This window comes from Cebus imitator, unplaced genomic scaffold (assembly GCF_001604975.1).
Source record: "Cebus imitator isolate Cc_AM_T3 unplaced genomic scaffold, Cebus_imitator-1.0 Scaffold554, whole genome shotgun sequence".
Taxonomy (NCBI): Eukaryota; Metazoa; Chordata; class Mammalia; order Primates; family Cebidae; genus Cebus; species Cebus imitator.
This window is the reverse complement of record NW_016107869.1, coordinates 806,814-820,683: the sequence shown is the minus strand read 5'-3', so window position 1 is coordinate 820,683 and position 13,870 is coordinate 806,814. Positions and strand designations below refer to the sequence as shown.

At 35.2% G+C, this 13,870-nt stretch overlaps 1 protein-coding gene across 2 annotated transcripts in view; it reads right to left on the bottom strand.

Annotated features, from left to right (window-relative positions):
- The window catches only part of IMMP2L (inner mitochondrial membrane peptidase subunit 2), an 880,842-nt gene that overhangs the window by 286,834 nt on the left and 580,138 nt on the right, over window positions 1-13,870 (bottom strand). For both annotated transcript variants that reach the window (XM_017515624.2, XM_017515628.2), the window contains exon 5: window positions 439-504. In XM_017515624.2, the coding sequence (XP_017371113.1) occupies window positions 439-504 (66 nt within the window). The remainder of the gene's footprint in view (window positions 1-438; window positions 505-13,870) is intronic.

The window sequence follows — 13,870 nt, the reverse complement described above, 5'->3', positions numbered from 1 at the left end:
ACTGATGTAGTAGTTTCTGTTTCACATCCTTTTCAGTTTTCTCACATCTCTATAAGTATAAAACAGTCCTCTTAGTTTCTGTATTAAATATCCTTGAAATTTTTAATGAACCTTGATATCACAATCTTAAAATAATCATTGTAATTTTAATATCTGATCAATAATGATCTAATGTTCATTTTAGAATAGATGGTTAATTTAAATTAATATTTATTTATCCTGTACTTCAGGATTAAATAATAACAATATAATCAGAAAGTTTATGTATTCCTTACAACATGAAAGGTTAATGATGGGCACTAAAGATATACCAGCTCATTTGGAATGTCTCCAAAACTTTGGCCCTCTTTGAATGACATGTACTTCCCAAGTGATATAGGTAACAAAAATCCAGACATTTTATAAAACTTGAACTCAGAAACAATAGTAAATACTTACCTGACAATATCTCCTTCAAGAGCAATCACTCTCTTAATGATCTTCTGTTCTGGGTTTTTAGGAGACCTAGAACAAGAAGACAACATTATACAATTAGTTGAATCTCTGTTGTTTTAGGAAAATGAAAATAAATTCTATTAAAAAAATAGGTTATATTAAAGTCTTTACAGACTCCTTTGCACTCCACGATGTGACATCAGTCTCACTTGGGCCAAAAGTGATATGAAGTGACTACTGATGTACTTCCCATTTTAAATAAACTCTATGGGAAAAGAAGTCATGTTGAAACTTTACAAAAATAAAAAATACAAAGGGATAAAAATATTTCTTACTAAGGAATAAAGTTTATTATTAAATTATTGTTGTTAAAGGTAAGTTCTGATATGGTTTGGCTCTGTGTCTCCACCCAAGTCTCACCTTGAATTGTAATCCCCACGTGTAGAGGGAGGGAACCTGGTGGGAGGTGACTGAATTATGGGGTCAGTTTCCCCCATGCTATTCTCAGGAAATTTGATGGTTTAAGAGTGTGGCACTTCCCCTTCCCTTGCTTGGCCTCTCTCTCCTGCTGCCTAGAAAAGATGTACCTCACTTCCCCATATTCTGCTATGATTACAAGTTTCCTGAGGCCTTCCCAGCCATGTGGAATTGCATCAATTAAACCTTTTCTTTATAAATTATCCAGTCTCAGGTAGTATCTGTACAGCAGTGTGGGAACTGACCAATACAAGTACTTATAGGAAAGAGGACTAGTACAGAAGAAAGTACTTACACATTTCTTTCAAATGATAATATATTTTCAGTGTTTTTAAAATTTCATTTAAAGAGAGTTTTATTTAAATCCCTCGACCCCAAAAAAACTACGGAAGATGAGAAGCATTTTCTTAAAAAAATAAAAAATTAGAGAATTCAGAATGCTGATTTGATGATTATAGAATATGATTATAGAATTCAGAATGCTAAAAGAGGGCTACTGGCCAGGCGCGGTGGCTCATGCCTGTAATCCCAGCACTTTGGGAGGCCGAGGCGGGTGGATCAGGAGGTCAAGAGATCGAGGCCATCCTGGTCAACATGGTGAAACCTTGTCTCTACTAAAAATACAAAAATTAGCTGGGCATGGTGGCGCACGCCTGTAGTCCCAGCTACTCGGGAGGCTGAGGCAGGAGAATTGCTTGAACCCAGGAGGCGGAGGTTGCGGTGAGCCGAGATCGCGCCATTGCACTCTAGCAGCCTGGGTAACAAGAGCGAAACTCCGTCTCAAAAAAAAAAAAAAAAAGAGGGCTACTGACAGTTAAAGTGACAGGTTTTGATATACCTCATATAGACATCACTTATTTCAAGCTAATTGATTATGGTAAATTTTAACTTACAGTAATACTATTTACTCTAAATAAATCTCTGCCTTTCCTAGTATATATAACCTATGCAGTTCCCTTCCACACTGTGATGGGATTCATCTGTGAGGTCAATAATTTATGGTAAAACTGATGGTGCATCACTTTTGAGATTATGTTATAAAACAGACTAACACTTCCATCTTTGGCTTTCCCTCTTCCTTTTCCTTTTTCCCTCTCCCTCTCCCCTCCTTCCTTCTTCTATCTTTTCAAAGTCTCTTTCATGGATCACTCTAGAAGTCAGGTCTGTCCTGAGCAGCCTAAGGAAAGACTCATGTGGTGAAGAAGGAAGGTCAGCTAACAGTCACATTAGTGAGCTTAAAAGCAGATCTTCAGTCAAGTCTTCAGAAACTACAGTCAACAGCTTGACTGCAAATTTGTGAGAGACCCTGAGTCAAAACCACACAGCTAAGATGTTTCTGGTTTCCTCATCCTCAGAAAATATGTGAGAAAACAAATGTTTGTTGCTTTAAGATGCTACACATTGGGGTTATTTGTCATGCAGCAATGGTATCTCTATTTTAATATGGTCATTTTCCTGCCAATAACATTTTAAGTCTTTTGATTTCACAGACCCATTTCAAGGACATCTCATACATCATATAAATGATCACTTAATATGTATTTCAAAATCATGCATAAATAAAAATATTTTAAATTCAAGTCACATTTTGAATTGAAGTACTTTTTAAAAGGAATGTAAATGCACAGAAACTGAAAAGATCAAATATATTCAAAATGTACATTTCATCAAAGAAAATGCACACTTTCAAAAAGATTTATATTTCACAATATATCTTGCAGAGAAAATGAAATCATGTAGGCTAGTTGCATCTATTTGTAACAATTAGTTTCACAGTTTTTCACTAACTTAATTTTTTTTTATTTTAAAAAGAAATTTGATCAGAGTTTTGATTGGGCTTGCCCCCTTTTCAAATTAAGTAAATATTATGTTTCCATAATTTTAATGTCATTAATGTGCATCTGAAGTGAGGGGTATGGGCACATTCAACCTAATGAAACTAAGGTGCTCTCTGCAGGGTTACTTACAGACCTTTTAGAAAAATGCCCCTCCCATGTCTCCTATTTTAAAAACTAGGAAAATATAAAACAATACTCAGCCTCAGTGGTCATCAAATAATTGCATATTAAAATAATGGGTTATTAAAACACTTTCTTACTATATTGACAAAGATGTACTACTAATAATGAATTGTTGGAGGATTAGGGATATTAGTACTCTACATATTAACTGTTAACATGCATTTCTCTAAGACAATATCAAGATTTTATATTATTTTAAACATAATAATGATAATTCTAGAAGTTTACCCTAATGAGATGATTATGAATGTATGCAAAATTCTGGCTACATGGATAGTTAAAAACATTATTATTTTAAAAAAGAAAAAAATTTAACAACAGCAGGCAGGTTAAATAAACCACAGTCCACTCACATAATACAATACAGTCATTAAAAATGATGTTATGGAAGAATACTTAGTCATACGGAAATATCAACAGAATGTATGGATTGAAACTATATGTTTATTTTTTTGTGGCACGACTTCAAATCTGTAACAGCAGAAAGAGAAATTTGCATCCATTTTTACTGGGAACTGATCACAAAGATTCTAAAACAAAAGGAAAAGTAAAATTTCTCGGTGCATAAAACTTTCATGCCCAGATTTTTGGTCCAGATTATTGGGATATCTTTTAGTGGACGACAACTATTTGTATTACATGACATTACCCAAGAAGAAACGCACCAACATAGGGATAAAACCTGAACTAATTACCAAGTTTACTGCCTAATATTGAAGTGAGATTAATGAAATAACATGAAAAGCAACCCCTATCAGTGTAAAAAATATTTTATGCCAACAATCTTTAAGCTTTTAAAATTCTTGAAAGGTATTCTGTATTTTAAAATAATCTATACTTTAAGATCGTGAGGCAAAATAGAGTATGCAAAGTGAGCTATCTATATAAAGACTTAAGATTACTACTTCAAATATATCTATAAATTTTAATGTAATATTAAACTCATGAATCTAATCAAATAATTTCAAAATGAAAAAAGCTATTACTAATATTAATTCCATTACTGCTTAAAATCTATATCTATATTTTAATCATTAGGCTGTTGAATGCATTACTTTGACGTAAGTGGAAGTGGTCAGAGAGTTATTGCAGATTTACATCATGAAACTTATTAAACTTCTCTTTGTCTTAATTTTCTTGGCCACTTGCCTATCTGCTAGAAAATGTGAAGTATAATAAAGGAAGGATTATGCTTTACTTGAGGAATACAATGTATGCTGCCCAATCAATACTAAAATTTACATTTAAATTTGTTAAGTTTAATGTTTTTATAATAAGCAATGTCTTACAATATTTATGTCTGGGATTTTAAACATTCTGTTTTATGTTTATGATTTAATTGGGCAAGATTTCTCCAGAGACTTGGACAAGGAGCCTAGAACTGTTTCTTCACTGCATGAGTCTCAGCCGCTCTATGTGGTATGACAGAGAATGTCTCTAACCAGAATGGTTTGCAGGGCAAGAAGGGGGGTCTAATGTAGAGATAACAGGATTTCCAGTCTCTGGAACTAATTTCATGTCCTTTTATGTTCCCAAAAGGTAGTAATTTTCACCCTGTTAGGAGCACTTGAAAGCTACTGTGGCATACTCAAGAGACCCCTCTTGTAGTGTGGGAATGGAAACATTAGCATATGTCCCACCTTCCCTTTTCCTGACCATCCCCACCCTGATCCTGGTGTCACATAGATACCTTAACCCCCCGGGTCTAAGCATTATCTTCTCCCATTTATGATAAAATTTTAAAACCTCCCTCTGGGACTTGGGTTGAGTTTTATTTTATCTTTTTTATTTTATTTTATTTTATTTTTGTTTGAGACGGATTCTTACCCTGTCGCCAGGCTGAAGTGCAGTGGCGCAATCTTTGCTCACTGCAACCTCCACCTCCTGGGTTTAAACGATTCTTCCACCAAAGCCCCCGGAGTAGCTGGGACCACAGGCGCGTGTCACCACGCCCAGCTAATTTTTGTATTTTTAGTAGATACGGGGTTTCACCATGTTGACCAGGATGGTCTCTATCTCTTGACCTCGTGATCCGCCCGCCTCGGCCTCCCAAAGTGCTGGGATTACAGGCGTGCGCCACCGCGCCCGGCCGTTGTTTATATTTATATGGTTCAGAATTGGCCATATAAAATGTTGCCAGAGTTTAGCATGGTTTTCACCGTGGCTAAAGCTGAAAGGTCTGGAGTATACCTAGCTTTTCCTCTACTACTTTTAATCTTGTCCATTCTTTATGACCCACATATTCCACTTGGTGACTATGTGATGGTCCTCCTGTGTCCTGCAAATTCATGAATTGGAGAAACATGGAAAGAGAGTCTTGCTGTTACTATTCCTCTCTGTTGTAAGTGAGCTGCTCCCTCTGGGCAAGCTACATAACCTTTCTGGGTCTCATTTTCAGGAAGATAAGATTAGATCAGAAATTATAAACCAGTGGCCAAACCATCAAACCTGGCTTATAGGTATATTTTGTTTGGTTCATGCATTAAAAAAAAAAAAAAAAAAAAAAAAAAAAAAAAAAAAAAAAAAAAAAAAAAACCTTGAGCTAGCTAACCGTAGGAGACATCATATAAATTTATTTCTCCTGAAAAAAATAGATAAAACTGGCAACCCCAGTGGCACATTCTTGCATGAAAAAGTCCAGTGGAGGCTGGGTGCAGTGGCGCATGCCTGTAATCCCAGCAGATTGGAAAAACAAGGAGGATGGATGGTTTGAGCCCAGGAGTTTGAAACCAGCCCTGGGCAACATGGTGAAACCCCATCTCTACAAAAAATACAAAATTAGCCAGGCATACTGACATGTGCCTGTAGTCCCAACTACTCAGGAGGCTGAGATAGGAGGATTGCTTGAGCCCAGGAAGCGGAGGCTGCAGTGAGCCATGTTGACACCAATGCACTCCAGCTTGGGCAACAGAGTGAGACCCTGTCTCAAAAAAAAAAAGTCCACTGGAACTGAGAAGCAGATGGTTTGCCACAATCCCACCAGCTTGTTTCATAAAGGTGTAGTACCTGAGGGCATGTGAGTCTAGAAATCTTGAAAATTTTTCCTATCCACAGCATCATGTAACTACTGAGAGAGTACACATAAAAGGTCTAGCAGTAATTCCAGCACATCATAGGTACTCAGTAAATTTTAGGCTTCCCTTCCCAAAACAAATTCATAAATGAGATCAATTAACTGGGCCTAAGACAAGAGTTACAATCCTTTTTTTAGACTTACATAGATAATTTTTTAAACCGTCTAATAAAATAATTTTCAGTTTCTGTTGCACTGGAGAACAAGAAGAGGACTGTAAAGGTTTGGTCAAATTTTATTACATAATTAGCTAAAGAAACATCAAAACTAAATATAACTGAAATATTGAATTCATTATTCAATTCATATTGAAAAGCACAGGTTTGTTTTAAATCAAGTAGGTATTATCTGTAAAATCAAGATAGAAATGAATACTTTTTAGTTTTGGATTCTGTACACTTGCTTCACGATCAGTAGTATGAACTGTGTACATGCTGCCCCATTTATAATGATTCATTTTTAAAATTCAGCACAGTTTAATTAATTAGTACGCTCAAAGCTTTTTACTTACGTTAGTATTTCAGTTACTTTTCCCCCTTGCTGACTTCTATTTGTATCATGCAAATCTTTTAAAATTAAACAAAAGAAACTATAGACTTTAGTTGTTCTTTGGGTTCATTCTTGAAATCCTCTCAAGTATGGAGCTTTTAACTTCAGATGTAGTTTCAGAAAATAATATATGTATATCCAATCCCTAACAATCACTTTCCCCTCATATTCCAGAGAATGCTCCCATTCAAGAGCCTCGTTACTAGCAAAATGACTTACAGATGAGGTGGTAAGAACCCATGTTAACGTTTCAAATTTGACTTATTTTCTAGAAGGGGAAGGAAGGAACATGGGAAAGGAACCATCAGGCAGGGGTGGGAGATTTTATGTGTATAGAAAACTTTAATGAAAACAGAGTAGAATTTCAAGTAATGTGACTTACACAGTCTCAATTTGTGGGGTGGGGATGGAATAAGAAAGGAATGGTTTATCTACATTGGCTGTTCTCTCAAAGCATACCCTACTTGAATCAGGCTACTAAGCAGCAATAGAATCTTTCAAAACACTGGAGAGATTCCAGTCAGGTTTCTGGTGACCTAAGAATGCGGCAGCAGAAAACATCACTTATACGTCTCAGATTTATCTTCTACAATCCCTTACACAAGAAAATGCATTTCAATAGTACTAATGAAACAACTAAAGCATGAGCTTTAAAGAACTGAACTGTTGCTTACTGATAAAAAATGTTCTTGGTAAATGTAAGAGTTGTTTCACTTTCACCAAATGTGATTAGGAAAAATTTAATAAGCAAATCGTGACAACTGGTCTTATTAGTGAATCAGTCTTGATTATGTAAAATCAATTAAATTTGTATTTGTGACTCTAACTTCTATAATTGAAAAGAGCTGTGTAATTGAGGGTTTTTGATCCTGAAAAACAAATGTCTTCATTTAACTATGGAAAATCTAAGGAATTTAGCATAATCATAACAATAAATTAATTTCCACCAATGTTTGTTAACTCAAGCATTTCAAAACACAAAATAGTGAAATCTTCAAGTATTACATATAATTACAGTTTACCTCACTGTCTAGAATAGGTTGTATGTAAATGAATGTATACAGCACAGAAACTATATAGCACATATGTAAAATGTATGTGTGTGTGCACATGTATTCTACCATGCAACACGAAGTCATCGTATTTAAAGAAACTTTTGATCTATAAAGAAACTTCTGATCATGAAAATTACATTCCCAAATTTATTTTGTAAATCTTGATTTTAATATATTGAATATGCTTAAAGTTGAACATACCCATGGAAATGAAGGACATGAATGCTTAATATGAATGTATATATTCTTTAAATACAGATTCCCAAATGCAGACCTTCATACAGAAGCACCACTGCTCTGCTCCCAAAGATGGACATGCATCCAGAAACATAGTTCCCCCTTAGTCAAGTTAGGCTTTAACCCCCTATCTAAACTCTCACTGAGCATGGCTTTGCATGGAATACCACTTAAGGTCATGGAACAAAACAAAACCAACTGTTCATCAAAGGAATAAATCCATCAATCTAGCCTCATAACCACTCCAATTAAACTCACCAGCTTTAGACTTTTGGTTTCAGTCAGGTTGGGAAATAGTATCACATATTTTTGGTAGGTTTGAAGGATATCCATGCCACAAAACACCCTGAAAGAATAGGCTATTTGTATTTTCTATATCAAACCATATCCATCACCATAAATATGGCACAGAGAAGGCAGACCAACTGAACTGCAGAATGAATACTAGTATACAAGAGCTGAGGTTGGGATCTTTAAGTCAATGTCCATGCAAAATGTTAGCTACTGGAGAATGCTTCTGGAAGAATGGCACATGGGTCTGCTTGTGCCCAACACAGCTTACTCACCAGTTTGCCATGATATTGGTGCTATCGGAGAGTATGAGATGCCAAGCTTAGGGTAGAAAGCATCTTGGTAAAAGTGAAGAAAGTGAGAACAAGGCTAGCCTTGAGCATTTTACCTAGAGCATTTTATGGTTACCACATGATGCATTTTCAGGGTCATGAAAGACAAAGATGGGAATAGAGACATTTCAATGGTTGCCAGCATTGGAGGTCGTTAGTAGGAGAAGTTTTACAACCGAGAATCAGACAGGCCGACATACCATCCCATGGATGCCAGCAAGGAAAGGTGTCTATCAAGGTGCAGGGTCTGTTCCCTGATGCCTTCACACTATAAATTTCTGGAGCTTAGTTATTGTGCTGACATGACAAAGAACCATAAATAGACTTAATTTGTCTTGAATTGCCACAGAAACCTCTTAAGTTTACCGTGAATTCAAAGGATTAAGACTTGCTTGCAATAGGACATTTAAAATCAGCAACGGTAAAATGAAGTTATATATTTTTGCATATCTGATTTTTATAGCCTGAGAATTTGTATCCATTCAATTGTCTTTATTGCATGGATCTTGAATTAATTTGCTTTTTAGTGGCAATCGAGATATGCATTATTAATTTTTAAACTGTGCTACTGGATTCAAATTTTCCTAGTAAAACTGAGTTAGGTGTATGTGTGGGGAGAGGTGAGATGCAGCATAATCAATGATAATATTCTAAGTTCTCAAAAATGCTCACTCTCTTGGAGAATGTTGACAGTGTGGAGGTTAGGACATAAGTAGAATATGAAGTATCCTGACATTTCTGTTCTAACCTTGCTGAACTTATTAATTTTTAAAATACAATGCTATTGTTTTGCAGAAGAGTGCTGAGTTAGGTACCAGTAACTACACACAATTTGCTCTTTTAAAAACGTCAACTTTATGCTCTCAATTGTAGACTGGAAGAGTATTAGCAAATTGTTTCCAGGAAAAAAAAAAATACATGATGCTTGGGATTTTACAAAATCTACTCAACTGATCACCTCTGAAAATAGCATTATCATTTATTTGCTCAGCTTGACAGTCACTTATTCAGCTAGCTCCAGTTGTTCCATTATTAGAAAAATTTTCTATATATTTCATTTTCTATTGATATTGCAATAACTTGTTATTGTGATAGCTTGTTAATGCTTTAAGTGAAATAATATTAAATTGAATTAAATGTCTAACTCCTATTCTTAAAGTTATGCATATGTTTCTAGGTCTTCTAGTATTACTTTCTTCCTCTCTGCTGGATGAATTACATGGAGCTAGAAAGGGGGGAAAGAGCTAGAGAAAGCGCTTAATTTGGAAAGGATTTTTGGTAGCTGTGAATAAATATCTTTTGGAGAAATGGGGCAAGTTAAGAGTGGCAAAATTTAGGTCAGAGGTTAGAAAAAACTGTGAGAGATCATACAGGAACTTTGGCAACCACAGAAAAAAAACACGAATAATTATTTCCAAGGAAGAACCGAAGTTATCTCATTAGGGTAAACCAAGCCAGACGTACAGAGCAGTGACTAGACAGAAAAACACAGCCAGGTGAATAAGAAGAGAGTGTGCTGCCTATAGATTCCACAAAGAGGGCACAGAAACACTGACTTGGAGAAGAAAGATCCTCAAAGTTGCTATGCTGGGGTTCTACTCATTTACCAGGTGTCTCAGAATGAGGGAAAGTTTGGTTACATTGCTGTTACACACTATTCATATGTTTGTCCTTTCCCTTGTTAGCCTGAAAAAATTTCATTGTTTGGAAGAAAATGCAGAGTCAATATTCCCAGTGAATAGAACAGAATGATGGTTGCCAGGAGTTGTTGGTGGAGATTGGGGGTGAAAATGGGGAGTGGCTGGTCAAAGGGTACAAAGTTTCCGTTAGGGGGTCTGGAGATATATTGAACAGTGTGGTGACTCCAGTCAATAACAATGTATTATATAATTGAAAATTGCTAAGAAAGTAGATCTTCAATGTTCTCACCATATACACACAAAAAGATAAACATGAGAAAATGGCTATGTTAATTAGCTAATCATTTCACAATGTGTGCATATGTCAACTCATCACATTTTATACTGTAAATGCATATAATTTTTATTTGCTGATCATACTTTAATAAATCTGGGGGAAAAATCCCAGTTGTCAGTGTTCTACACATACAACACCAGAAAAATCCCTTTCCAAAAATCATAACCGTATCTCAACCTGTGATGCATCCTTTCAAGGAGCTAAAGATTCTGTCTTATTTTTAGTTGACTGTACACATGCAGCAACATCTATAAAATGTACTGAGGCATCTTTTTTATAAAAACACTGAGTATGTTGAGGCTACAATTTCTCAGAAGATTTACCTTTTTCTATTATTCGTTAGTACACACACACACACACACACACACACACACACACACACACACTATAGCCACTTCTATCTAATTCATAAGATCTTATTCTGGATAATTAGGTACCCGTTTAAAATGGAAACAGACCATGTCTGCCCACGTGTTGTTCCTTGCAGGAAGCTGCTTTGATTCTAGGTTGAAAGACATTGATTAATGTGAGAACCCTTGCCTACTTTTCAAAGCATCAGTCCCCTAATTCTGTACACACACAAAATGGACTCTAATCTCTACAGCTGTCATGTTCATGCTCTTTGTGAGTTGTACATTTCACAAGCTCTGAGACCATCATTCCACAGCTTAAACATGACCAACTTCTTCAAAGAAAGAGTGGTAGATTATTAAGTCAAAATGGGACCAAACCCTCATCTTTATGTGTGGAAAAAATTTACATGTGTCCTGAAAGCTATGCAGTTCCTACAGCTGAAGTTTACTAAGTCTCTCCCAGATACAGGTATAAGAACCATTACTAATCCTCAAATACCTCTACAATTGAGTAAAATAAGGCCAAACAGAATTAACATAAATAATCTTTAACTCGTCTTACATGTCTGTGGGTTAAATCTAAGAAGGAGGTTTTGATTTAAATAAAAGCAACTTCTCAGAAACATATGCTCACCACCCACCATTCTTCATCTGAATGGAAGAAACTTGGGAATTTCGTTTCACTCCAACATGGGAGCTTTGCCAAGAGACATGGGCACAAACATCAGTGACTAAGAAAGATTTCCAGTATGAAATATGTGGAATCTAATCACCATTAGAGTGGGTTTGTAGGCAATGGTACCATGCTTTGGAATGACCACATGGATAGATATTCTGATTTACATAACAGTGTTAAATTCTATTTAAAACTTTTCAATAGTCTAACCCTATTCCCTAAAATAAAATGTCTTTCTGAAAAAGATATAATGAAATCAAGTAAATACGTCCCACAAAATCCTCTGATTCAGTTTCATTTTAAAATATAGAGCCTCAAAGCCTTACTGATGCATACCATGTTTCTCCCACCCTTTATCAGTTCTTTCTCACCGCTGCCATCTGTTTGCCTTGCTTTTTCCAGCACAATGCCCATCCCTCCAGGCTGTTCACTGGCACTCAGATGCCTTCCTCTAATTCTTCACATCCCCATCCAAGAAATGTTCCAGGTCTCTTCCTATTCTTCCTCCCAAGATTTTCTTCAGCACCACCCTCTGTATATTTTGGACGCTTATTCTCACATATCATTTGTCAGCTAGAAAATATGCAAGTTTGCTTCTGACCCTCTGTTTTAAACACAGTTATTTACTGCTACCTTGTTTGGTGTTAGGAGAAAAATTTTGTAAACATCTCATCTTTTACAATTATAATTCCTTAAGTCCTTATAATTCCAGGCTTTAAATTTTTCAAAACAATGTTCAGAGGGGTCGTATGATAAGTACCTAATTAATTCAAATGTTTCGCAAAGTATCATATTTCGTTTTTATTAACTTTTAATATATATGAGCCTAAGTATTCATAGTTATACTGATCTAATCACATGATCAATATCCTATTGCAGAATTCTTAGTTACAGGTTTAAAACAGATTTATAACATGAGTTTAAAAAAGGAAACGAAAGGAGTGTCAAAGTTATAACTCTATAAAATAATAATAAGACAAAGTAAGTGACCATTTGAATCTCTTATAGTATCTTTCAAACTATATAACTACCCTTTTAAATTAATATCTCACTGTAATTAGTTCCCAACAATCCAATCTAGTCACTTTCAAGTCAAAGACTCAGCTGTTTAGAATGCAGACTGTATCATGGCTGTGGCTATGTGTACTTGACCTCCTGCCTGTTAACAAAGAGACTCAATTAATTATTTGCTGTTTTGAATGGCTATTTCATTTCACCTCCACCTTTCTTTAAGTGCTGAAAGGCTCAATTGCTTTATCACCTTAACCTTAGCTTTGGAGAATGCACGCAGAATTTCTTAACTGCCAACTAATAAACTATCTTGATCCAAAAAGTTAATTTTCAGGACCACAGCTTCTAGATGTCTTACTGCCAGAGTCAGCTGAAGTAACATATTGACCCAGCGTCATATCATCTTCCAAGACAGTCTCTTTGTTCTGAAAGGCGGCTTTGGTGCTAAGCTATTCCCTTCATATGAGTCAAGAGACACACTAGCACTGCAATGGGTTATATTGTCACAGTCACAGTTTAGAAATCTTACCACACATAAAAACTGAATGCTTTCAGTATTCAATAAAGTATGTGAACTAATAGTGTACCAACTTTTCCTACTTACTTTTAGTCATATTAAGCTTAGTAATATAATTTCATATTCAAATACTAAAACATTAAACTAGAAGTAGAAAACAGCTTTGAAGTAAATGTGAAAATGGATGTTTTTAATATATGGGCAAAGTAGAACTGATACCAATGATTATCCAAATGTGAAAAAATAACCCCAACACCAAACAGAGTCTGGAATTCATCAAAGATTTTCTCACATCTTTCGAATTTTAAGTAACATTTTAAAAATTCTCATTTGCTCTACATTTGCTTATCTATTTATATATTAATTCTGTCTCTATAAGTAGACCATAAGATGATATGAAGGAAGTGTTACTCTTCTCATTATATTCAGTCCCAAGTCAGTTACCTGCACTTATAAAAAACAAGCATTTGATAATGATTATATCATAAAACATATATTAAGGTATTTCTATTCAGTATTTCATAAAAGTGAAATAACACAGTATTTGTCCTTTTGTGTCAGGCTTTTTTCCTTTAGCATAATGTCTTCAAGACTCACCCATGTTGTAGCACGTATCAAAGTTTGATTCCTCAGTTACCAGTTTCACAGCTTACTCTAGTTATTATTTTACGAATTTCAAAACTGAAATTTATCATTCCAATAGGAGTGTCTTATAATCTAATAAAAAATGGCAACTGAGATTTTTTAAAGAATTATAACTCCTAATTTCTTTCTGAGAATATTTATACTCACATGAAAATAAATGTATCTATAGTTTTCAGATTTTAGTTTATAGAACAGTCTAGAGGGTTGGGCTCTGGAAATCT